Source organism: Pongo pygmaeus, chromosome 6 (assembly GCF_028885625.2).
Source record: "Pongo pygmaeus isolate AG05252 chromosome 6, NHGRI_mPonPyg2-v2.0_pri, whole genome shotgun sequence".
Taxonomy (NCBI): Eukaryota; Metazoa; Chordata; class Mammalia; order Primates; family Hominidae; genus Pongo; species Pongo pygmaeus.
The window spans coordinates 105,429,098-105,455,093 of record NC_072379.2 but is presented as its reverse complement, the minus strand read 5'-3'; the positions used below and the strand labels follow the sequence as shown (position 1 = coordinate 105,455,093).

The 25,996-nt window shown below is 39.9% G+C and overlaps 1 protein-coding gene and 1 long non-coding RNA gene across 4 annotated transcripts in view; one reads left to right on the top strand and one right to left on the bottom strand.

Moving 5' to 3' along the window:
* PIK3CG (phosphatidylinositol-4,5-bisphosphate 3-kinase catalytic subunit gamma) overlaps positions 1-25,102 on the bottom strand; it is a 43,290-nt gene extending 18,188 nt beyond the window's left edge. Inside the window, exons 1-10 of one of the 3 annotated variants that reach the window (XM_054495791.1) lie at positions 25,015-25,102; positions 20,798-22,804; positions 17,747-17,812; positions 17,411-17,636; positions 15,517-15,620; positions 11,001-11,147; positions 8,480-8,570; positions 7,531-7,661; positions 6,405-6,516; positions 4,380-4,537 (exon numbers count right to left, since the gene is read on the bottom strand). In XM_054495791.1, the coding sequence (XP_054351766.1) occupies positions 4,380-4,537; positions 6,405-6,516; positions 7,531-7,661; positions 8,480-8,570; positions 11,001-11,147; positions 15,517-15,620; positions 17,411-17,636; positions 17,747-17,812; positions 20,798-22,792 (3,030 nt within the window). In that variant the 5' untranslated portion in view covers positions 22,793-22,804; positions 25,015-25,102. Of the gene's footprint in view, positions 1-4,379; positions 4,538-6,404; positions 6,517-7,530; positions 7,662-8,479; positions 8,571-11,000; positions 11,148-15,516; positions 15,621-17,410; positions 17,637-17,746; positions 17,813-20,797; positions 22,805-24,582; positions 24,897-24,938 lie in introns of those variants that run through there. The other 2 variants (XM_054495789.1, XM_054495790.1) reach the window with 2 other exon arrangements.
* LOC129040904 (uncharacterized) lies at positions 3,134-18,609 on the top strand. The gene is made up of 4 exons (XR_008503741.2): positions 3,134-3,355; positions 3,681-3,819; positions 6,724-6,846; positions 17,272-18,609. It is a non-coding gene; the product is annotated as an uncharacterized LOC129040904 (long non-coding RNA).
* Positions 25,103-25,996: the final 894 nt, after the last annotated feature.

Genomic DNA, 25,996 nt, shown 5'->3' with positions numbered 1-25,996 from the left:
ATTTACAATCTTCTAAAAAGACTAAACAGTTAATTGAATGAAGGAGAAACTTTAACATGTTGACAGTATTATCTTTGGAAAGCAGGATAATGAGTTTTTATGTCTTTTGGTAGTTTCAATATTTTGCTGGCTCTTGATTTTAATAAACAACATTTACTAGTTTTAAAATTTTAAAAAACAACACATTCGGGGCTGGGCGCGCTGGCTCATGCCTGTAATCCCTGCACTTTGGGAGGCTGAGGCAGCCGGATCACAAGGTCAGGAGATTGAGACCATCCTGGTTAACACGGTGAAACCCCGTCTCTACTAAAAATATGAACAATTAGCTGGACGTGGTGGCGGGTGCCTATAGTCCCAGCTACTTGGAAGGCTGAGGCAGGAGGGCGGTGTGAACCCAGGAGGCGGCGGTTGCAGTGAGCTGAGATCACACCACTGCATTCCAGCCTGGGCAACAGAACGAAACTCCGTCTCAAACAAAACAAAACAACAAGAACAACAAAAAACACATTCTGACATTTAAAAAACTTAGAAGCCAAATTTCATTTGCCAATGATATAAATATATTTGTTTATTGTATATGTTCTATAACTGTTCAGTGAAATTTAAAATAACGTGGTCTAAAATAAATTACCAATGAGTAAAAACACTGTTTTCTTTTTTATTCCTCCCATAAGGGAGATTTTTCTGTGGAGAATTTATCAAAATTGTCACCATTGAAATGCATTTGTTTAGCACCTGTGTGTAGGATGCTGCTCCAATGGCTAACAGATACTCCTGGGTTCAAATGCTGGGCCTTGGTTTTGTGTTTCTCTATCTAATTATAGCTTGTTCCTGAACTCTCCCCTATTCTAGAAGTAATTGTGACTATGATCCTAGGCTAAAGTAGCTCCCTTGGGAAGCAGAGAGGTGGGATGCAGTAGAGCTTATTTCAGTTCCTCTTACTTCCATGCTCAAGCCACTAGTTAGGTATGTTTTTCTTTGTGGACCAGGCTCACCTCACCCTTAACAAAAAAGTGGATCAATTTTTCTCCATTGTTCCTAACAGGTTATTCAAATACGCAGCATGTATTAGTCAACCTTATCAATTCAAAATAAGCGATTCACTGGAAATGAGGACACCTTTAATTCAAAATGCAAATGTATACAACATTTCCCAGCTTCCCTAAAAATGGCAGCCTTTATTATACAAGACTCTGAGACACTATTTGGAGAATTTAGAGATGCGGTCCCTGATCTTGAAGAACTTCAATTCTAAAAGAAAACATAAAACCAAGAAACAGAAAATCTTTTTGGAAGGCTTAGCAGTATGTAAAAGAAAAAAAAATTACCACAAGGTCAGAGTCAAATGATGTGAAAATCTGCTGTCCATCTTTGTCATGCTGTAAACTTTGGAAATTCTGCATATATGTAAGTTAAAGCTGTGGTGTTCAGGTTTTTTTCGTGTTGTGAAGGATGAGGGAACACAGGGAGACGGTGAGCAGAGAGGGGGTGGGGAAGGGGAAGCAGAACAGGTGGAGCTGGAACTCCACTTACTCTTTAAGCAGAGCATGCTACTTTGTTTTATATATTACCTGAGATCTCATTTGAAAAATGGTTTCTCAACTTAAAAGTTTTCAAAGTTTGAAGACACACTGTGATGACTACAACAATGGCGGCTACTGTTTATTGATTTTCTGCTATGATCTAGGCACTGGGCTAAGCATTCTGAATATTTCATTTAAATAATCCCTAGAAAAAGCACAGGAAGTATGTCTTATTATTCCCACTTTACAGATGAAGAAACTGATGTTATGAAAGGATGAATAATCATCATATATGTTGTTATTAAGTAGCAGGTCCAGCATTCAAACTCAAGTTTCTCCGCTACAAAGCCCATCCTTTCAACCACCATGTTATGCTGTATGTGTGCTTAAGGCTCAACATGCACAGATTCACAGGCATTTAACATGTATGCTTAACACGTATGTTTAACAGTACTCCAAAACACCGACACACACAAGTACAACAAATGTACAAAAGTGTGTTTTTAGTGGAGCACACTACCTAAACGTTGCTTTAGTAAAAAAGATTTTAATGGCTTGAGAAACAAACTTTGGTCACTAAGGATGGAGAAATACTCCAGACTGAGAGGACAGACTGCACAAAGCCTCACCGCAAAGGTTTGTTGCTTTGGGTGGAAGATGCTGAGAGTGGGAAGAAACCTCTCCATGGCCTCCCCATACTGCAAATCTTTTTGTGAAAGAATGTTCTGAAACTTAAAAATAGCAACAACAGCAAAGAAAGAGAAGTACTGCTGGGATCTGACGGGGTGACATGGGCACCAAGGGGTCTATGGGAATGTTGTCAGCAACAGGACAGATGTGCAGTCATTCTAGGAAAAATTACTGGCAAAAAGGAAGAGAACACATATACAAAAAGAAGGAGAGCCGGCTGGGCACAGTGGCTCATGCCTGTAATCCTAGCACTTTGGGAGGCCGAGGCAGGCGGATCACAAGGTCGAGAGATTGAGACCATCCTGGCCAACATGGTGAAACCCTGCCTCTACTAAAAATACAAAAATTAGCCAGGCATGGTGGCGCGCACCTATAGTCCCAGCTACTCTGGAGGCTGAGGCAGGAGAATTGCTTGAACCTGGGAGGTGGAGGCTGCAGTGAGCTGAGATCACGCCACTGCACTCTAGCTTGGGCGACAGGGAGGACTCCGTCTCAAAAAAAAAAAAAAAAAAAAAAAAGGAGAGCCGTCAATGAGGCCAAATTCCTTGCGTATGTCTGATTCTTTAAGTTGCAGTTTATTGCTGCTCTGTTTGTCCAAAGCAAACAGACAAACAGATGAACCCCGCTGAGAGGAGAGAAGACTTGAGTGTTTTCCCCCCTTTAAATGGTGAAATTCTTCCAGGGTTTTTTTTTTTTTTTTGGAACCATTTCTCTGTTCCAGGAAGTTGTCAAAACATGTGATTTTTAACTTTAAAGAAAAACAGGACTGAAATGTGTCAAGTCCCTGGAAATAGCCTGAAACTCAATTGAGTTTATGCAGAAAAACACACACTAAAAATCACAAGACCATCTGGCCACAGAGATCTCAGTTTCTCTGACAACACCGCTGGAACTGTGGGAGGGTAAGTCTTGTAATCACCAAATTGAAAATCAGTCAGGAGAACAAACAAGAACAGACAGGTTTCAAAACAATGTATCCTACTTCCTGTTCTACTGAACTTCAAGGGTCATGTCGTCTCCCAAGGGTAACCTTGGACTCAAGAAGAGACTCAGGGAAAAGAGAGCAAGTCTGAGATGTGAAATGCAAAGCAAATCATGTTTAAGATGTACTAAGGGAGTTGGCTATTTAAAGGGCACCCAAGGTAAATGTACATATTAAGTAATTATTCTTTGTCTTTGTTTTGTGTTTGTATTGCTATAACATAGGTATATTACAGTAGTAGTTACAACTCTTATGAATTATGTTCATTAACAGTTATTAATTTTGCCAGTGTTTAATTCTCTTTGGTATTTGAAGTATTTGATAGTCAAAACTGGATACAAACCAGAAAGGAATGGTAAGTCAGTAGAATCTACGCCAAGCTCGTCCAACCCGAATGTAGCCCAGGATGGCTTTTAATGTGGCCCAACACAAATTCGTAAACTTTCTTAAAACATTGTGAGGCTTTTTTGTGATTTTTTTTTTAGATCATCAGCTATCTAGTATATTTTATGTGTTGCCCAAGACAATTCTTCCAATGTGGCCCAGGGAAGCCAAAAGACTGGACTCTCCTGATCTACACACTCTCAGGGAGAAGGACAGACTCATGTAGGAGCTTGTTTACAGGTAAGCAGGAAAAGCTAGAGGTCTTAGCAGAACCTGTGGTCAAACCAACAAGATTTCAAATGAAATATTGGGTATTCTGCTTTATAAAAATGAGATAAGCCCAGCTGGCACATCAAGAATTCACCTGTAGCAAAAACCAAGAGAAGCTCACAACCTTTTGTGAGTTCTAAAAAATATATGTAAAATTTGAGTCTTCTAGCTAAGGTCTTGAATAGACAAATATCTAATGGCTAACCTGCTCAGCAGACACCCTTCCTGAAAGCCCTCTTTAGTGCCAGCATCATCCTGGTGTTCCACATTTGCCCATCCCACTGCTTATGAAATATTTCTACTTCTGTTTGGTTTTAGGTAGGAGGATTACTGAGAAGTGTCATTTTGCACCTGGGAAAGGAATGAATGGAAGTGAAAGGGAGGAGGTAGGGTTGGCCATGCCAGAAGAGGGTAGGGGTAGAGGCTGGACTGGCCTCCAAGCTGAGTGAGAGGTGAAGGCTGCGGCATGCTGTAGCAACCATCTGCTTGGGTGCTATTCTCAGCAGGCGATGAAGAAGGAGGTGACTTACCTGAAATTTCTGGAAGTGTGGGCTTGTCTTCTTTCCAGAAGTTCCCATCACAAAGAGGAAGTCAGGGGTTAGCACAAATGGCACTCTCTCTTTATTAATGCCCAGGAAACTTTTGTAATTCCCAAGAATGTGCCCGAAGTCAATATGAAATAGGTTTCCTTAAGAGAAGAAAGTATCTGACATCATTACAGTGGCACAGCACTTCGTTCCTTAAAATATTTCTTTGAGTTGCCTAAAAATGAGCTATCTTATGTTGAAAGCATTTTTTACAATGTTTGTCAGTTTGTGATATTTTTCGTCTTAGCAGGTGTGTGAAAGTCGTAGCCACAAAACATTCTTTGAACCAAGTATGTTTTTGATATCCTTCTGGTGTTCTTTAGATGACAGCCAGATACCACTATAAAATTCTCATCTCAAAATTATTCTTAGAAACATAAATCAAACTCTCTGGCCAGTATGTCATCATTATCCCTAAGACTCTCTTATGCTCTTTATGTAACTCAGGATAGACTGATGTTTCACTCTGCTTGGGGGCAGGGATTATTCACCTTTTCCTTTTGAGTAGCCATCTATGGCCATACCATCCTGAATGTATCTAAGCTTCTCTGATCTCAGAAACTTGGGCAGCATGATAGAAGCAAATCATTTTAAGTCTCCTTTGGGTCAATTTCTACCACTACTACTATCACCACCACAATAATCATCATCTTATTTGTTTAGCCCGTTATCATTTCTATTGTCCATAAATACATTATCTCTTTTAATTCTCACAGGAAGTAAGCAATCTGTCCCCATCTGATGCCTTTTCCAGACTCTACTCTTAAAATGGCCCAAATTCATAGAGAAAAATCTCATGCTTTGGTGGCCACTACTGACTACTGTCAGAGTGGACAGTGAACCACTAAAGTGGAGTGGGTTAGGGAGATTTAAGGATATCTATGAGTTCTTTCTGTTCTTTCTCTGCAACATCTGTCACTGGTGATCACTCCCACCTTCGCCAGCTTCTGGGATATGACCCTCTCCTAGTTTCCCAGCGGTCCCTCTAACTTTGCCTTCTTAAGACTCATTTCCTGCCTCTTCTTCCTTCACTCACACCTTAGTCCTCAAGTGAGGTGGTCTCTCTAGAGCAGAGGTCCCCAAGCCCTGGGCCATGGATAGGTCCATGGCCTGTTAGGAACTGGGCCACACAGCAGGAGGTGAGCGATGGGCAAGTGAGCAACTTCATCTGTATTTACAGCTGCTTCCCACTGCCTGAATTACTGCCTGAGCTCCACCTCCTGTCAGATCAGTGGCGGCATTAGATTCTCATAGGAACACAAACCCTATTGTGAACTGTGCACGAGAAAGATCTAGACTGTGCACCCCTTATGAGAATCTAATGCCTGATGATCTGAGGTGGAGCTGAGGTGGTGATGCTAGCGCTGGGGAGTGGCTGTAAATACAGATTAACATTAGCAGAGAGGTTTCACTGCACAGAGACCATAATAAATCAATTCCTTACATATCAAAACCCTCTCAGTGAGTGGCAAGTGAAAATTGAGCTGCATCTGGTGGCAGGCTTTATAGTGGCAAGTGAGTTGAAAAAAAAGTGCGCAATAAACGTAATGCTCTTGAATGATCCTGAAACCATCCTTGCTCCCCAACCCTGTCCGTAGAAAAGGTGTCTTCCAAGAAACCGGTCCTGGTGCCAAAGAGGTTGGAGGCCACTGCTCTAGAGTAACTGAAGCACCAGTGTCCCTACACAATGACTTCTAAATATGTGCTCCAGTCTTAAACTCCATTTAAAGACTACTCCGTTCTGAAAGGAGTGGGGGCATGGAGAGTTAGTGTTTAATGGGTACAGAGTTTCAGCTGTGGAAGATGGAAAAATTCTGGGGATGAATGGTGATGATGGTTGTACAACAAGGTGAACATATGTAATGCCACTGAACTGAACACATACAGTTAATTACAGTTAAAACAGCAAATGTTATGTTATATATATTTTACCACAATGAAAGTTTATTCTGCACTAAATAAACTCACCTGTCTCGGTGATCATAATATTGTCATTGTGTCTGTCGCCTATTCCAAGAACAAAGGTTGCCACACAGTAGCCTGCACAGGAATAAACAAATCTCTCCACTGCTGCCTGAAACTAATTAAAATGCATTTGAATATTAGTTGTCTTCCAACTACAAAAAGCATCATGAATCTACAAATGACTTCTAAAAAGTCATGAATCTACAAATGACTTCCAGACTATTCTGGAAACCATTTTCAGAGAGCAAGTTAGTTGTGCCTGATTTCATTAGCATTATATCTATGAATTGCCAACTTTCTCATTGCTCTGCTTATATTTTAGGTGAAGATTCAGTGAATCACAATGGCATGAGGAAGAAACAAGAGTCAAAGGGCAACAGTAATTTAATCAAAGGGTTCACTTCCTCTCCATGCATCACTTGCCAACAACTATACAGAACCCACGGTAATTTCTCCTTCATTTGTGAACATGTTTTGCTTGTGACCACTAAGAGTATGCTTGGGTTCACAGATCCACATGTATAACATATTAATAAGTGCTACTCATTATATTTCCTCCCCAAAAGGCTGCTAACCATGCAAATGAGAAATGCTAATCCTGTGCAGCAGAACTTTAAACGACAGCCAAACAGCTAACACACAGCTTGTGGAGGATTGAGCATATGCACTTCCAAGGAATGGTGGAAATGACATTTTCAGCATCCATGATTTACCATTTAGATTAGAGTTCAGCAGTAAATTATAAATTACTTTGTTGTGTATGTTGTATTTCCCAGGTACATAAGAATTTATACATGGTAACTAAATATTTTGGCTGAACAACAAAAATAGATAGCCATAAAAAGTGCTAACAGATTATTTTACAGAACCAAATTTTAAGCAAAGCATGCCTGATAATCAAAAGAGAAGCAAATGTTCATGGAGTCCTGAACTGAGTGCCTCTGTTTCACACAGATATGCTGTCACTATGGGAGGGTACTTAAAACCTCCATTATTTCACAAGTAAAAAACTTCACTAATATGTCAGGAGGCAAGACACTGGCAGATTCTCTGAAAATGTGAAGCCACTACTGCTATATAAATGACAACTTGTAAGGAGCCATTAGACTGGGAAAAAGCATGAGCTCACCTTTTCTTCAGTAGGGGATTTTTCTTTGAGCCAGTGATTCAGGACTTCATCTTTAAATGCTCCCGTGTTGCCCACTGTGCTTTGCTGGATTTTGGCGATTGTCGTGGCGTCTTTCACAATCTCGATCATTCCTATAGAAGGATGCACAGAGTCTGATGGAGATTGGGGGCCAGTGCCTGGCCCAGAGGAGGAAAGGCTATGTCTTTGTTGAGTGAAGGGCAGAGGGTTTTTTTTTTTTTGACCAGAGAGCTATTTTCCAGGTCTATGCTATTGGTTTTCTTATGAGGAATAGAAAGGAAAGAAGGAGGATATGGAAGTTGTGTGGGATATGTTTTCAATATCCCAGAATGACAAGAGGAAAGGGCTGGTTTTGAATAGTAATAAATAAAAGCATTTATATGCTGAGCATATCCTTCCTCAGATGGCAATCTGTGCCTTTTCCTTTTTTAAATTACAGGGTTAAATGTAAATGGTTTTGTAGAGTTCTCACATCAGAAACTTGAATAAACATATGTTTGATTGAAACTAATGCTGAATGTCTATAAAAATACCTGATAGTAGAGTGTGTAATAGCCTTGATAATGTGAATTCTGGAATACTAAAATAAGTGACAGATCTTTCCATCTATTTTTAAATGTTATTTGTGAGAGAAAAGTTTAATGTGTAATGAAATGAGTTAAAGTTTAGAGATGGAGAAGGAAAGAGGAGGGAACAAGTTCTTACTAAAATCATTTCCATGTATAGTCACAGGGATTTGAATCATGCATTCATGTATTTTCAATATATCCACATTAAATTGAGAGTCACATTCACCAGCATGGAAATGTTTTCTTCCTTTTTATACAGATTAAGATTATGATTTTTCAGTTATTAAATGTCTACACTGAAGGAATTGTAATCTTTTCAAATGAGCTGAGCGGTCTATTCATCTCCTGAGGTAACTACATACCTATTTTGTCACCAGTTGAAATGCAACCATATGGCAGGAGGCACAGATCCAAAGATTCAGTCTCCCAAATAGACTCCATGATTCGTAGAATCTGGGCATCGAAACACAGAAATGTTTATATTATATATATATTAACTTAATATATTTTTCTTCTCCCTTAAAAATAGCAATCATATCTAGTAACACAAAATATAAAAGTAAATGTAAAACATATAAGTAACAACTGTACGTTTATTGGTCAATCTGGCACTCTAAAGTTTCTCTTCTTTGTGAGCTTGTTAATTTTGTTTTCCGAAATGTACCTTGGGGAAGAGGATAAATAAATTTCTTGTTTTGTTTTGTAGATGGAATCTTGCTCTGTCACCCAGGCTGGAGTGCAGTGGTGTGATCTTAGCTCACTGCAACCTCCGCCTCCCAGGTTCAAGTGATTCTCCTGCCTCAGCCTCCTGAGTAGCTGGGATTACAGGCACGCGTCATGATGCCCAGCTAATTTTTTTTGTATTTTTAGTAGAGATGGGGTTTCACCATGTTGGCCAGGCTGGTCTCAAACTCTTGACCTCATGTGATCCGCCCACCTTGGCCTCCCAAAGTGCTGGGACTATAGGCATGAGCCACCATGCTTGGCCAATACATTTCTTTTGGAGTGGGTTTTAGCTGTGGTTCATCACCTCTCTGTTCAAATGTTCTGCTCTACTTGTGTCTATTTTACCACAAAACTCTAACATCCTTACACATATTTATCACTCTAAGGCAACAACCAAAGCAGCAGTAACTACAATGATGATAATGATAGTGAATATATACTGATTGCTGCTTTATGTGTGATCCTTGCATTGCCCTATAATGTGGATAGGATTATTCTTCCCATTCTACAGGTGAAGGAACAAAGCCTTAAAGAGCTTAAATAACTTGCCCTTAGCTGCCAAACTATGTGCCCCAACAAATAAACAAAGTAGGCTGGGCATGACGGCTCACATCTAGAATCCCAGCAATTTTGGCGATTATCTGGCTCATGCCTAGAATCCCAGCAATTTTGGCAATCGTCATGGTGTCTTTCACAATCTTGATCATTCCTACAGAAGGATGAAGAGTCTAATGGAGATTGTGGCTAGTGCCTGGCCCAGAGAAGGAAAGGCTATGTTTTTGTTGAGTGAAGGGCAGAGAGGTTTTTTTTTTTTGACCAGAGAGCTATTTTTCAGGTCCACATTGTTGGTTTTCTTTTGAGGAAGGGAAAGAAAAGGAGAAGAATGTGAAAGTTGTGTGGGAGGCTGAGGTGGGAGGATTCATTGAGCCGAGGAGTTTGAGGCCAGCATGGGTAACATGGCAAGACCCCATCTCTACAAAAAATATAATTTGCCAGGTATGGTGGTGCACACCTATAGTCCTAGCTACTTCAGAGGCTAAGGCAGGAGGATTGCTTGAGCCTAGGAGTTTGAGGCTGCAGTGGGCTGTGATCGTGCAACTGTACTCCAACCTGGGCAATAAAGCAAGACCTCACCTTAAAAAATAAAAAAAAACAAAACCACGAAGTACATAAAGGGCAAAGGCAAACTTTCACTCAAAATGAGAGGACCAACAGGGTAATTTTTGTGTTTTTAAAGTGTCCATCTTCAAACAATTCAAAATATTTTACAGATTTATTTGAAATTTAATAAACTTGCAAAAAGTTTGAAGGATTTCTCTTTTTCTTTTCTAAAATACCTCCTGGACAAAACACAGACCATTCTTGAAAGCAAAGCAAAGGCAAATCAAAGGTATTCCTGTTTCTATATTAGAAATAAGTAAAAACAGAAACTTAGAATTGGAAACATGACCAGTTTTAAATAGGCTACCTTGAAATCAATGTGATTTGTCTACTTCAAATAAACCATATTAAGTATTAGAAATTATTACCTCTATAACACTGACCAACTAGAATCTGGAGAATATTACTTTACAGACTTGTGAAGCTAAAGTTTATCTAGAAATGTTAGAAAATATGAAAATAATTAGCACTGATACATTGACCATTCACCTTCTGCCCTAACAGTACTTCACTCTTGTCACTTACCTGCAGGATTTCTGTGGTGACCTACTTGTTCATCTTTCTCCTTCCCATCAAATCATTTGCTTGATTTATTTATGTGCATCAGACGAGATGTATCTAAAAGATAGTGCCTAGAGATGTGCAGACATGTCTATGGGCAGGAATGAAGTGAGTGCTGGGGATAAACATGGCTATTTTCTATGTTATCAAGCTTAGAATGGGGTGTATAAAAAAGACATTAGGTGAGGGAGGTATATCTGGCTACTTGGGAGTGTTAGATATGCAACTTGGACAGAACCATAATGCTCATTAGATTGCATATCTAATAGTCTGCAGCCATATTCCCCAAGTGAAAACTCTCTATAGTGTAATATTTGATCACAATTCATCATATGAAAGAAGAGAGTGGGAATAGAGCCAGTAGGAGAAAGCATGTTTTTGATGTAATATAGAATTGTTTTCAGATAATTGAAAACAACCTTAAAATTAGCATACCTGTAAAATAAGCATGTCTTGGCGCAGATCATCACCGTGTTTAAAGATAATTCCAATTGTTTCATTTGATAGGGCTGTAGGATCAGCACATTTAAACTCAAGCCACAGTGGTTTTTTCTTGGAGGCCATTACTTTACATTTTTCAATCTGTAAGGAAGCAGTCACATGTTCCCCACACACAATGAATAATGAATATACATGGTGGAGACATAAATTCTCTTGCAAAACATCACTATAAACAACAAGGACAAAGTCCTAGTTGGAAAATGATTTTCAATATTTGGGTAAAAATACAGAAGTTGTTTTCACCAAATCTGGAAATGCCATGTGAGAGCGAATTCACAACTCTTAAACCAGTGCCTCTCAAACTGTGCTCCAAAGAACCACAAGAGTCTTTGGAAGTGCCTAAGAGGTATGGCAGATCTCACCCTCCCCACTCATACAGAGCTCTGACACTCCCACATCCTCTTTAATAGACAGCAACCTGGCTATTACATTTGTCCGCCTTCTGAGATTTAATTTGAAAAAAGAATTCTAATGCTACCACAATGTCAAAAAAACTATTATTGCAGAATCAGATGCAATAGGCTACATCTAAGAAGGTGAAATTTAACAGAAATAAATGGAAAATCTGGCATTTAGGTACAACACGCCCTCCCCCTAAACCTCATACATCTAAATAAATTCAAGGCAGGGGAAATGCGGCTTCGCAGTTACTCACTTAAACATAAAAAAGGTAGGTGTTTCAGGCAAAGGTGAGTTCACCACAGATCAAAATTGTGATGTAGTCATTTAAAGAAGCAAATACAATTTGAAACTGTATTAATATGTCATAATTCCTACCAATCTTTAAATAATGGACAGTGGATAGTGTGTGCTTTTGCTATAGGGCCAGTTTGCTGGTAATTGTACATAAAATTAAACATTCAGGGGAAGAACTTCCTCATCTTTTCATGTGGCTTCGCTGCTACGGGAGTTGCTGTCCTGCCATAAACAACTAGAAAACTATGCAAAATATATAAAACTCTTTTCAGACATTGAACAGGCAGTGTAGGTCTGTGATCCCCGAGAAAAGGAAGACAAATGAAGTGAGCCCTGTAATTGCCCCAGATTACTGCCTGGGGGCTGTTTCTAGGCTACAGCACAGAGGAAGGAAATCCAGACTGAGCCCAGAGTCCAGCAGTCTAAATTACTGTAACTGAAGTCTCAGAGAGGAGAGAAAAGAGGCAACATAAAAAATTGTTTGAAAAATTTCCAAATTTGATAGACTATAAACTCACAAATTCAAGGAGCTCCATAGACTCCAGCAGGCTAAACACAAAGGAAACCCATACCAGGGTACATCATAATCAAATTGCTGAAAACCAGAAATAAAAAAGAATCTTAAAAACAGCCTGGGGAAAAAGACGTATCATGCAGACAGAATCAAAGATAAGACTCATCATCAGAAAATATGCAAGCCAGAAAAAAATGTTACTGCAAGAAAAAAACCAGTCAATCTAGAATTCCACACTCAGGGAAAATATTTTTCAAAAATGAAAGCAGAATAAAAAGTGTTTCAGATAAACAAAAGCTGAAAGAATTTGTTGTCAGCAAACTTGCAGTAGAAAAGATGTTAGAAGCTCAAGGAAATGTGGACCGCTATAAGGCAATAAAGAGTACCAAAAATGGTAAATATGTAGGTGAATAGTTAAAAATTATTTCATCTATTAAGTCTGTTAAGTCTATTTTTTAACTGTTTAGGGCAAAAATACTAACTTATTTTATTGTGACATTTATAACATATGTAGAAGTTAAAATCATAATAAAAATAATGCAAAGGATGTGGGGGTTAATGGAAGCATACTGTTGCCTGTATAAGCACACGTATATGAAGTGCTTTGTTATTTAAACATAATCAAGAAGGACAGACATTTAGATCACTGGAACAGAACAGGGAATCTAGCTGTAGACCCACACATATATGGTCAGTCGATACTAGACAAAGGTGCCAAGGTAGTTCTCCAGGAAAAACAAAACAAAACAAAACAGTCTTTTCAACACATGGTGCGAAAAATCTGGATAGTCATATTAAAAAATGAACTCTGACCTTCACCTCACACTGTACACAAAAATTAACTCAAATTGGATTGCAGACTTCAATGTAAGAATTAAAACCATAACCCTTCTAAGAAAAAATATCTGCCACATTGAGTTAAACCAGAATTTCTTAACCTTGGCACTGTTGCCATTTTGGGATGGATAGTGTTTGTTCTGGGGGACTATCCTGTACCCTGCAGGGTATTTAGCAGCATCCCTGGCCTCTACCCACTAGATGCCAATAGCATTCTCCCAGTTATAACCATCAAGAATGTCTTCAGACATTGCCAAATGTCCCTTGGCAGACAGAGGGATTACCCCAGGCTGAGGCACTGGATTAGACAGATTTCTTTTTCATTTTTTTTGAAACAGGGCCTCGCTCTGTAGCCCAGGTTGGAATGCAGCGGCACAAACACAGCTCAATGCAGTATCAAACTCCTGAGCTCAAGTGATCCTCCCACCACAGCCTTCCAAGTAGTGGGGACTATGGCACGTGCCACCATGCCCGGCTATTTTTTTTTATTTTTTGTAGAGATGGAGTCTCGCCATGTTGCCCAGTCTGGTCTCGTACTCCTTGCCTCAAGTGATCCTCCCGCCTTGGCTTCCCACAGTGCTGGAATTACAGGTGTGAGACACTGTGCTAGTCCTAGACATATTTCTTAGATAAGACACTAAAAGCACAAACCACTTAAGAAAAAGTTGCAAATTTGACTTAATCAAAATTTAAAGCTTCTGCTCTTTGAAAGACACCTCTAAGAAAATAAAAAGGCAAACCACAGACTAACAGAAAATATCTGTAAAATGTATATCTGATAAAGAATTTGTATCCAGTTTATATAAGTAACTCTCATAACTAAGACTAAGGTCCAGGTGTGGTGGCTCACGCCTGTAATCCCAGCACTTTGGGAGGCCGAGGCAGCTGGATCACGAGGTCAGGAGATTGAGACCATCCTGGCTAATACAGTGAAACCCCATCTCAACTAAAAATACAAAAAAAAAATAAAATTAGCTGGGTGTGGTGGCGGGCACCTGTAGTCCCAGCTACTTCGGAGGCTGAGACAGGAGAATGGCATGAACCTGGGAGGCGGAGCTTGCAGTGAGCCGAGATTGTGCCTCTGCACTCCACCCTGGGCGAGAGAGCGAGACTCCATCTCAAAAAAAAAAGAAGCCAACCCACCTAAAAAACTGGTGAAATATTTGAATAGAAAATTTTCAGAAGAATGTACTCTAATGGAAAATGAGCACATAGAAAGACACTCAACCTTATTATGGAAATGCAAATAAAAACAATAGTGAGATATCACTTCATACTCATTTGAATGGCTAAGATTAAAAAGACTGACGATAACAAGTGCTTGCTAGGCTGTGGAACAACTAGAACTCATCATATACATTGCTGGAATTTAAATGGTATAACCATTTTGGAAAAATGGTATCTTGTAAAATTACACACACACACACCATCTGACCCAACTACCCCACTGTTAAACATTTACTCAAAAAATGAATGGAAAACAAACTGTGGTATATCCATACAAGGGACTACTACTAAGTCATAAAGAGGAACAAATTACTGATACATACAATAACATGAATGAATCTTAAAAGCATTATGGAAAGTAAAATAATTCAGATATAAAACTATGTACTATATGATTCCTCTTAATAAAAGTCTAGAAAAGGTATTTTATGATAGAAAGTAGATCTGTTGCATTATCAGAGAGAATGGGAGGAGAGAAAGGACTAACTGCAATGGGACATGACAGAACTTTTTCTGTAACATGTCTATGGAAATGTTCTAGATCTTGATTGTGGCGGTGGTTATATAATTGTATACATTTCTCAAAACTCACTGAATTCTACTTTTTTTTTTTTTTTTCCGAGACGGAGTCTTGCTCTGTTGCCCAGGCTGGAGTGTAGTGGCGTGATCTCGGCTCACTGCAACCTCCGCCTCCTAGGTCCTAGTTCAAGCAATTCTCCTGCCTCAGCCTCCTGAGTTGCTGGGATTACAGGAATGCACCACCACGTCCGGCTAATTTTCTTTTGTATTTTTTAGTAGAGACGGGGTTTCACCATGTTGGCCAGGCTGGTCTTGAACTCCTGACCTCGTGATCTGCCCGCCTCCGCCTCCCAAAGTGCTGGGATTACAGGCGTGAGCTACCGTGCCTGTTCCCTGAATTCTACATTTTAAATGGACAATTTTTATTGTATACAAAGAATATCTCAAGCTGATTTTAAAAAATATGGAAGGGAAATTATCTGGTATTGAGGCTTTCATAACCAGTGATTAGACAAGGGCTTATGAGAAACCCATCCGGAGACTCTCCAGCTTCCCTGTCTCTGCATAAACATTAGCTTTTAAGTACTGGGCCCCAGCAAGCATGTTAGACATCTTCAAGACATAAAGACCACATGGAGACATCCAAGTGATACCTACTGCCAGCGCTCCTGCTTTCAGTCCAGGATCATATGGAACTCTAAAGCTTTTGGGGAGTTGAGAATTCTGCAGGTTTTCAAGCTTTTGTTTAAGTTGTGAAATAACTGTAATTGTCAAAAGTACACAAGAGTTACGTCAGTTCCAGAAATCATCAATATTATCTATTACATTTCCTGAGAACACACTTATTCATAGCATTCTATATATTTGTTCTGGTGTAGAGCAGGAGAAATGTGAGTGGGCCCTGCCTTTGAGGAACTAACCATATGAGGCGGCAAGATACACTGGGCTTAAGGTGAGCAACATAACCATGTACACATACTACAACAGGAGACAGAAATATGTGAATATATGTGGGATAACACATAGACACCAACACAATCCAAGTAGAGAAGGATGCTCTGAGGGTGATGCTAAGGAATTAATACTGTAGTTTTCTTTCCAGCACGTTAAACTTTAAACTACCATCTGATTTGAGGAACAGACATTTGAAGAAAATAATACATGGAATTTGGTTAGGTTTCTGTAATTTCTTCTCAGAAGAGGAAGTTAGGTTCTGTAGAGAAGTAGAGAAGATGGATGTGACAGCCTTAAAATTCTAAAGGCAAAATATGTGAATTAAAAATTACTGGATAACTGACAGAATGAGGGTCAGTACAAATGTTTTCCTTTCTTAAAATGCAAATAAAATATTATTATTACCATTATCATTTTTAGGAGGAAGCATTGTAAGAATCAAAGGGAGAAAGAAAATTTAAATATTCAGGATTTTAAAATACTGGTTGAGTACATGAAGTGTCTACGTAATGAGCCATAGTGCTAGGTCTAGGTATATAAAAATGAAAAAGAGATATTCTCTAGATTCAAGGTTCATACAGTTTACCAGACCAGGAAGATATGTTAAAGACTTTAATTTAATGTAGTATCAATCAAAATCTACAGAAATACAGAGAAGGAGTGATTAATTTTCCTAGGGCAGGGGCAGGTTTTCTTAGGGTAAGAATAAGATATTGGAAACGGCTTGAGAGAGAAGGTGGTGTGTGTGTGTGTGTTTATTACCTTTACACACACACACACACACAGATACAGAGTCGTCTCTTGGTCTCTGTAAGGATTGGTTCCAGGACCTCCGGCAGATATCATAATCCATGAATGCTCAAGCCCCTGATATAAAATGCTGTAGTATTTGCATATAACCTATGTACTTCCTCCCATATACTGTAAATCATCTCTAGATACCTATAATATCTGATACAATGTAAATGCTATATAAATAGTTGTTACACTGTACTGTTTAGGGAATGACAGGAAAAAAAGTCTGTACATGTTCAATGCAGATGCAATTTTTTTTCCAAATGTTTTCTGTCCATGCTTGGTTGAATTTACAGATGTAGGACCCCAGATAGGGAAGAATGAATGTATCTCTATATATTACTCTGAGATATATAGATGAAGAAATGCCAAAAAATTAAAATAGCCTCTCAAAAATTCATCATTTTATAAGACTGAAAACTTGAAAACTGTATGTGCATATTCAGAGATGTGAAGAAGATTTGGAAATATCTCATCTTTCCAAAGATTAGATTTGGTAAAGATTTGGAAATATCTAATCTTTGTGTATGCAACTGTTCTTAAAAACTACATCTTACATCTGAATAATGCTGCTTAATTTTTCAGAGTTAAGAACATGTAAATATATAGTTAAAAATTATGAACTTATAAAAGGAGAACTTTAAATTTGTTTACTCCATGCAGACAGAAGACTCAAAAATGTGTTCTTGGTGCCTTCAGGAGGATGCAACTTGGGTTCCAGGAAGAAAAAGAATTATAGGAACAATGGCATTTGGAGATGAAGGCATTTGGAAAGAGAACCAAGAAAATATAGCCACCGTACCTTGGGAACTGACGTCATACTTTTCAGCAGAGAGCGATTTAATATCAAGGGTGACTTTTTGTAACATCTCGATTACTTGGACTTGTTGGGTAAAGTCGTGCAGCATGGCTGTGCCACAGCCCCTCAAATAGGCTTCCAGAATCACAGCGAACCTCTGCTGATAGTGTCTGGACTGGGCTATCTCACTTCTCAAGAACCAAAACAAAAAGTGACCAATTCTTTTGTTCTGAGGGCAGGTACAAGAAAGTTGAAATTATTATGACTAATGCTTTAGGTCTACCAGTTAATTCTTGGCAACTTAAAATTTCACGCTATTATCAAAATGGAAGTACTTACTCTTAAACCACGCTTCAGCAGAAATCTGGCAAGGGCGCTATCATGGTATGGTTCAAATTTCACAGCCTAAAGGAAGAACACATTGGCATTTGTAGGACTGTACTCTATGTTGTTGAATCAGGGAAAAGGAAATGGAGAAGAATTGGTGCTCTGCTTTACTCGGTCTTCATGGCTAGAAAGATGAAAATCTTAACAGTCACTTAAGTTTAATCCTGTCTTTTAGAGGACACTTAGGACCAGACTGAACCACTTGCTTAAGATCATAGAGCAGCCGATGACATAACTGGGATTAGAGGCTGAAACTCTTGACTCACAGTCATGTGCTGCTGATAAATTCAAAGGTGAAGAGGTGAGGGAATTTGCTCTAATTAGGTCTTACTGGTTTTGTTGGAGGGGTAGAGGGGGAAGATGGAGACACTGTAATCAATCTATAAAGTGGAAGGTAAGAGAGAATGTGAGAAAGAAAATGGACAGTGGAGATATAGTATAATACACGTAAGGAGAAAAATATTTGTTAGATGAAAAGATCCTAAAAGCCCTATAGCTTCCCTTTCTGGCATCTCACTGGCAAGTCACTGAACTGTCTCACAGGTCCTTAACTACAAGTAAACAGTGGCTCTAGATTAATCTACACAGAGCAATCACTACCCCCTGCCACACTGTGGTGTGTACAGAGCTTTCTGTCCAAAAGTCCCTGATTTTATGTTTTCTTAAGTATAATTTGATCTTCGTTTTTAGTGTTTAGTAATTTTCATATCACTTGGCTGATGTTAGAGAATATTGACTTAGTACAGCTCCATTACTGACGACGGAGAACCGACAAAATGTAAAAAACACAATTAAATCTTGTGAGTGCATAGGTGTTTCATTGTTTTCTGTGCTTTTCTGTAAGTTTGAAATAGTTCATAATTTTAAAAGCAGCAACACTAACATTGTTCAGATTATTATAAAAGCATATATAAAGTTAGAGGATAGATGTCATATGTAAACATGAAGAGAGACTTAATATTAAATATCTCAGAGTATACACTTTATGAATAGAAATGGTGTATCCTTTTTTCCTAAGGAACGGAAGAAATTCACATTCTAGTTTATATTTTAGGAACTGGAGGCTTCTTGGAAGGATTTATAATTCTTCCTCTGGTTTTCCAGTTTGGACATGATCACTAGTGGCTTCATCATGTTTCAATTATACAAGTGTTTACAAAAATGCTTTTCAAAAGTATGGTCAAATAGGTGCCACGGTAGCTGCATCAAAGGCCCTAATTCTGAGAACGTGGTCTTTTAGCCACCAGTACTCATTTTCGCGATGTTTTAAGTTTCTAACCCAGATGTGAGTCTTTCTGACCTTCTTCAGGTTTCACTTCTGTAAAGACAGTGCAGATCTCAACTAGAAGACCATTTTGATCAGGAATGAGTCATTTAGCCATAGCTGAAAATGTCTCAAGTAGTTTTACAAATGACTATTCTTCTTCAGATTTAAGACCACAAATTCAATGTTAATATTATGTATTGACCTCTTTCATTTAACACATTTCTAAAAAGAACATTATTCATTTTCCAGCTCTTTAAAGTTTACTTGTGAACATGACAATGAAAAATAATTCCTGTTAGCCTTGGGATTTGCAACAGAGCTCATCCAAGTTTTTTTCTGTTGTTTTTGTTATGGAGAGCTAGAAAACTGAAGATTCTTTAATTATTCTAAAATTCTTTAGTGTTATACAAATATCTCAACTAGTGAAAAAACTACTGAATATATTTAATGGATGAAAACAAAGCCAAATGTAATGTTTCAAGTATCTGACTAACAGGAAGGTGAAGATTGAGAGTTAAGTTGAGGCTATCCAAAATGCTTATCAGAAAACTCCAGAACTTCCTATAAATACGGATAGTGATTAGACAGTTTAGTGTGTAAAATTTAGTCTGGCTAATCCTAAAGATCTCAGTTCAAACGTCACTTACTCAGAACTGTCCCTGGGTCTCTTAATCAAAATTAAGTGTCCCTTGGACCCCTGGACTGTTTCCTCATAATACGGTATAGTTTTACCTAAAGTATTTGTCACAATTTGGTATTAAACATCTATTTGTGTGTGTACTCATTTAATGCCAGTCTTCTCAGTACATGTTGGTGAATTAATGAATGAATAGGTCTGTGCTCTAAAATAGCATTTCTATTCAAATTCCTTTACTTCCTTTCCCTTGTCAAGCAGTACAATGTAAGTTGAGAACTGCTAAAGTGAGCAGGGGAACTGTTCCCCCTTCTTTCTTTAACTTCTTAGCTGAACCTTAGAAAAATCACTTGTCCTCTCAGGACCCCAGGGAACATCATGAGAAAAGGAGTAGAAATACATACAGTCCTGTAGCTATCTGCAGAGAGGAGCTTTCAAGATTCTCCCCAGATATGAGATATTATTCTGTGAACTGTAACAGACATAGACAGAGAGTAAGACCTTTTATCTCTAGCCCCAGAATCCTGACACCAGACTGACAAAGGATATGGTGGTGGATTTGTGAAGGATTTGGGGTAGTGAAAAGAGCAGGATCTGGAGGCAGACCTCTTGGGTTTGAATTCTGGTCTACCTCTTTCAAAGTATGTGACCTTGGGCACATTACTTAGCCTCTTTGTACCTCAGTTTCCTCATGTACAAAGTGCAAATGTTAATTTGACCTCCATCATAGTTATTGGAAGAGTTAAATGAGATAATACACTGAAAGCATGTCAGTCACTTGGAGCCTTGGCACAAGGAAGCATTCAGTAAGTGCAATCTATCATTAAAATAATAAATGAGAACAAAGTATTCCCACAGGGCCAATTCTCCTAAAAACGTGAAGTACTAATGTCTGCAAAACGCTTGTCAGCAAACCCTCCAAGACAGTAAAAATGTACATGGAACAGTTTACTACTTTTTGAGGCGGCTTCATCAGATCTACTTTTGCCGATGATGAAGCTCTGAACAATGGGCATTTGATGACAATTCAATGGAGTGCCTGTGCATATGCAAATAAATTCCTTTTGAGAAGGCTTCCATTGATAACACCAACATCCCCTACCTGGACCAATTGTAGAAGGTAATGCAGAACATCATCGTCCTCCAAGCTCTCCAGTTTCTGAACTGCAATGGCTCTTACATTTTCATCTGAGAAGTTGCAGTCCAGGAGTTGCATTGTTAACCCAACATCCAAAGCACTTTGATCCCAGACTTCCCTTCTGGCCAACAATTGGTATGTTTTGGCCACAATTTCTTGCTGTCCCCATTTCACTGAACTAAATAGCTTAGGATATGCTTTTGGGTGCTTAAGGCTTTCATATCTAAAATGCCAGAGCAATTCTTTGTCCTCTGCTGTGAGAGGGTTAAGTGGATCAGTGGCTATGATCGCCTCCAATTGCTTGCGAAGCTGGTTGGGCATTTCTGCTCGAACCCGGTCCCCTTCCGGGTCAGGGGTGGGCTGATGCTTAGGCAGGGCTATCGGGTGGCAGTAATTGTCCAGAAGAATGGAGATGGACATTGAGTTCTCCTTGTCTGGGTTAGTTGCAGACGTGAGTTTGTCAGCACTGAAGCTTCCTTGGTCTTCTCCCTTCCCGGATATCTGCCACATGTGGAGGACGTATTCTCCACGGCGCAGGAGGAAACGGTGGTCTATCAGCAGCAGGTTCACATAATAGAGAAGTTGAACTTTGCCCTTGGACTCAGAACTGGGGGACTCTGCAGAGGCCTTGCTGGACAGTGCTGGAGCTTTACCGCAGTAGATCTGGAGGTTCAGTAGAGCCCCTTTGGGCAAGTCTTTGATTTTGATACTGAACTCAAGCCACACATTCCACAGCACCTCCTCTGTGAAGGGTTTGGGGCTGGTTCTCCTTTGGCAAAGGACTTGTTGCCCATGCTGGATGTTTGCCTCTACAAAAACTGTGAGGTCGGTGTTCCGGGGCAGGACGGGGATATCAATGCCTCTGATCTTGACTCTGAACTTGCGGTCGCAGTCCCACAGGGACACGGTGAACACACTCTCGTGGTCCTTGCCGTGGATGGTAAGCTGCTCATGGTAGCCGGTGACTCCCGTGCAGTCGTCCACCAGCGGCCACTCTTCCTTCCTCACCTCGTCTAGGGCCGGGTCTGGAGGCGTGTCCAGTACCACGTGAATCTCTTCTCCGTTCTTGAGGCAGTGCCTCACCCACTGGAAGTTTTTGATGGGCGCTTCGCCCACCAGGTACTCATCCCGGCCACAGACGCGCAGCACAAAATCCTGTTCGCTTTGGCTTTCGGGAATATCCATCAGAGATTTCTTCTTGGCCATCTTGGTGAAGAAGCTCTGCAGGATGGTGCCGGGGGTGTCGTCGGGCGAGACCTTAATGGTCTGGCTGGTGGTGCTGCGGTGAATGACGATGAAGATGCAGTTGTTGGCAATCTTCTTCCACAGGTACTCCGGGAGGGGCTTGGACGTCACCCACGGGTGCATGGCGTAGAGCTTGGGGTCGCGGCTGGCCACCTCCGCCATGCGCGGGGTCACCAAGCCACGGCGCGTGAACTCCAGCTCGTCGTCGTGCACGTTGCTGACGTCAGTGACGTCATAGCCAATCAGCGCGGTGAGCTGCCGCTGGAAGGCTTGCGACTCTTCGGAGGGCGGGCGCCGCTGCACCAGGTGGATCTGGCCCGGGCTCCGGTGTGTGGCCTTCCAGTAGCGCAGGCAGTCCAGAGTCTGCACCACCTGGTACTTGTCGTAGATCTCGTACCACTGCCCCTTCTTCTGATAGAGCAGGAGGAAGTGGTCAGGGCCCAGCCGGTGGTAGAAGTCCGCTGCCACGCTGGTCTCCAGAGCTCGCAGCCACACCTGGGCCTTCATCTGCTCCACGTTGCCGTGGCCCGCCACGTGCAGCAGCGCCGTTTCGGGGCTCTTGCATTTGCGCTGGCTGGTGGGCAGCACGAACTCGATGGGGATGAGCTCCATGGAGGACAGGCTGGCTGCAGCACTGCGCGGCTTCATCCTCCGGCGCCTGCGGCAGTTGTCCTCTCTCAGCACCACGGGCTGTTTATAGTTTTCCAGCTCCATGCCCTATGCGACCTGGGAGCGGAGGGACACAGGGATTTGTCACAAGAAAGGCACTTTCCCCTTATATTTTCTGGTGAGATGAGGGAAGAGGAGGTATAGGCGGCGTACATGTGCACAGGGACCCAGAGGGACCAAGTGTTTTAAACTGGAAGCACTACAGCCCTTTAGAGCGTGGGTTTTGGAGTCGGGCCAGTGAGTCCTGGCCCAGCCACTTACTTTCTGGGTGATTTGGGCTGTTTAATCTCTGAGCCTGTTTCTCATCTCTCAAACTGGTTAGTAATGAATGCCCCAGAGGGAGAGTTAAATAAAGTAATACTTGTTCAATATGGGTGACAGGTATATGGGGGCTTATTGGTCGTTCTACTTTTGTATACTTTGAAAATTTTAAAGAGGTAGGTAAAACACTCATCCAGCACAGCGCATGACACATTATAATGGCTCAGAATGGACATTGTTCTTAAACATACTGAAATATATAGATGACTAAAATAGTACAGTTAAGGATCAAGTCCCAGTTTACAAGGTGCAACACGAGATGCCAAAAAACCTCACTTTGAAAACAGGCCTTTAACTTACTTCCTCTTTGTTAAGTCTCACACTTCTTGGAACCCAGACACCTCACCCAGCCTTGCTTCACGTTGCCTGTTTTCAAACTGCCTGGACCTAGGATCTACTCCCTAATAAATTTCCTGCCTCTTGGTTTCATTTTTTCTTTCTAATTAGGGAAGCAAGTAATTTCATTTGTAAAGCTAAAACATGTCGGAATTAGTAAAGTTACAGTCAAAACCATTTGCAGATATGTAAAATTTTGAATCATGGAATTTGTCAGCATTCTGGCTGTCATTGCTGTATTAGGGCAGTATCTTAGAAGAGTCACCCAAGGCTGTACTCTCCCAATAGGAACATTTAGGTAATTTTAACGTTGTTTAGTTAATTAATTTAAATTAATTTGATCTGTCTCTACTTAATAGTGGAGGAGCCACAGGATGGAAGGCAGGATTTCTGGACTCCAGTTACCTTCTGTTAAGACCCCCAATCATTTAACTTCTTTTTTGCTCTAATAGTTTCATTTTTGTAACACAAATTCACAAATTTATTCTCATTAACCTACTCACTCTTTCCACAAAATTCAGTAAGTACCTACCCTTCACAAAGCGCTTAAGTATAAATGGGACATACTGCAATATGAAATCCTTCAAATAATAATTGAAATTTGAAAGGTATTAACACGGAAAGATTAATAGGTATTTTGCTTTCAATGTTTAGTATCACTACATTGTAATACATTATATTCTAAACAAGAATCAATTATTGAAACAAAAAATTAATGTTTCAGAAAATATCATTTACTCTCTTAAATAACTAATGTTAGACTTAAAACTACATTATTTCCTTAAGAAATAGTGGAGCATTTGATGTATACCAAAAAGGAGAGCTTGATAAAAAGATAAGAAAGACAAATTTCATTTGATCCAAACTTCTGTTCAAATCTTGGCTTAACTTTTAAAACCAATATTCCCTCTCTTAAAATATGAAGTTATACTTAGTAAGTGAAACCAACTGTCCCAAAGAACTGTCTCTTGTGGCTTAAAACATTCATTTTGGTCTTTTGCTACATTATAGAATCACTAACAAAGAAGAGAACTGTAAGATACATTGATACTAACACAAACTTGAAATAAAACATGTCCAAATTTAGGCAGCATATAAATACACAGCAATAACTTCTGCCTCAGTGATACCAAACGATCTTATAAGATGCAGAGGAAAACAGGCTGACTAATACTCACTGGTTTCCTTCATGGTTGAGGCTATGAAGCTTTCCCCTTTCATGAGAAGATGTTGGAAACACTGTAAGTACAGTAATCTTGAAGCATGCACTTGTAGGAATATGAAGCCTGGCTGCCGTGCCCTCGCTTTTCCTCCCAAAACAAAAACAAAAATGTGATGCACCTGCAAAACTATTGCCGGAACCTTGTGGATATCCACAATACAGGTTGGACTAGACAATGAAACACAGACATTCGGTGGTAGTATCATCTCGAGAACCGACAACAGTTTCAGATAAAAATAATCTAGCTGAGAAGGAAGTGCCACTATTCCGAGTCAGACCCCACATAGAGCAAAAAATAGAAGGAAGCAATACCTGATAAAGCAGCAGAGACGATGATGCTGAAGGATCATTTGTTTAATTTCTGAAAACAAAACAAATTCAAACCTACCCAGTGTGCGTCTAAATTCTTCCGCTTTTTTGGGGCTCCCTTCATATCCAGATGCAGAGGAAGTGTTGCAGTTACCAGGAAGGAAGTTTTAACCAAGTCGATTATACGTGTGATTGCTCATTTTAAAAGTGTCAGAAATGCATTTCCTGTGTTAGCATAGAGAGGGTGGGAGTATGAGACTCAGCAATGTTTACCATGGTTTTTCTTTTCTTTTTTTTTTTCTCTTTGAACTAATTTTTCAAATATTGTGATACTGAGACAAAATGGCATAAATCCAAACCAAAATTACCCATTATGAGACATAAACATATGAAATATATTTGTAGCTAGTTCTAAGAGCCACAGTATTAGGTGTCCTATTAGGAAGACTTTTACCAGTCAAATTAAACTCATTCCCCTCCTGGGAATTCAAAAGAATCCTTGTTTGCACACGCTAACTGAGGGGTGGGGGAAGAGAAACCTAGTCATCTTGAGGACTAAGTTATCAAGCTGAAAATTTTTAAAGGCGGGGTCTGGGAGCTCACTTCCTTAGCTTGGTGAGAGCTTTCTCTATTTTTTCAGAGCGTTTGGGGCCTAAAATATCACTGGCTCAAACTGAAAGCACTGCAGCATGTGCATGTGTGTATATAAATGTGACATACTGCAGTAAGTAACCCTTCAAATAATGGTTGAAAAGCTAAAAGTATTAAAATTGAAAGATGAATAAAAAGGTATTTTGATTTTAATACTAAGTACTACTACATTGTAACACATTATATTCCAAACAAAGATCAACTATTGAAACAAAAATTAATGCTTCAGAAAATATCCTGTGTTGAGGATGGAGCCTTACTGTCAGCAATATTGATTAATTGACTGTAGACAAAATAGAAGGAGGTCGCCTGGTATCATGGGGAAGTCAGGGAGCTGAACACTGTTACAGCAACAGGCAGATTCCATCCTGGGAGTTGGCACCTGATTCCTATGGGAGTAGAGAATGCAT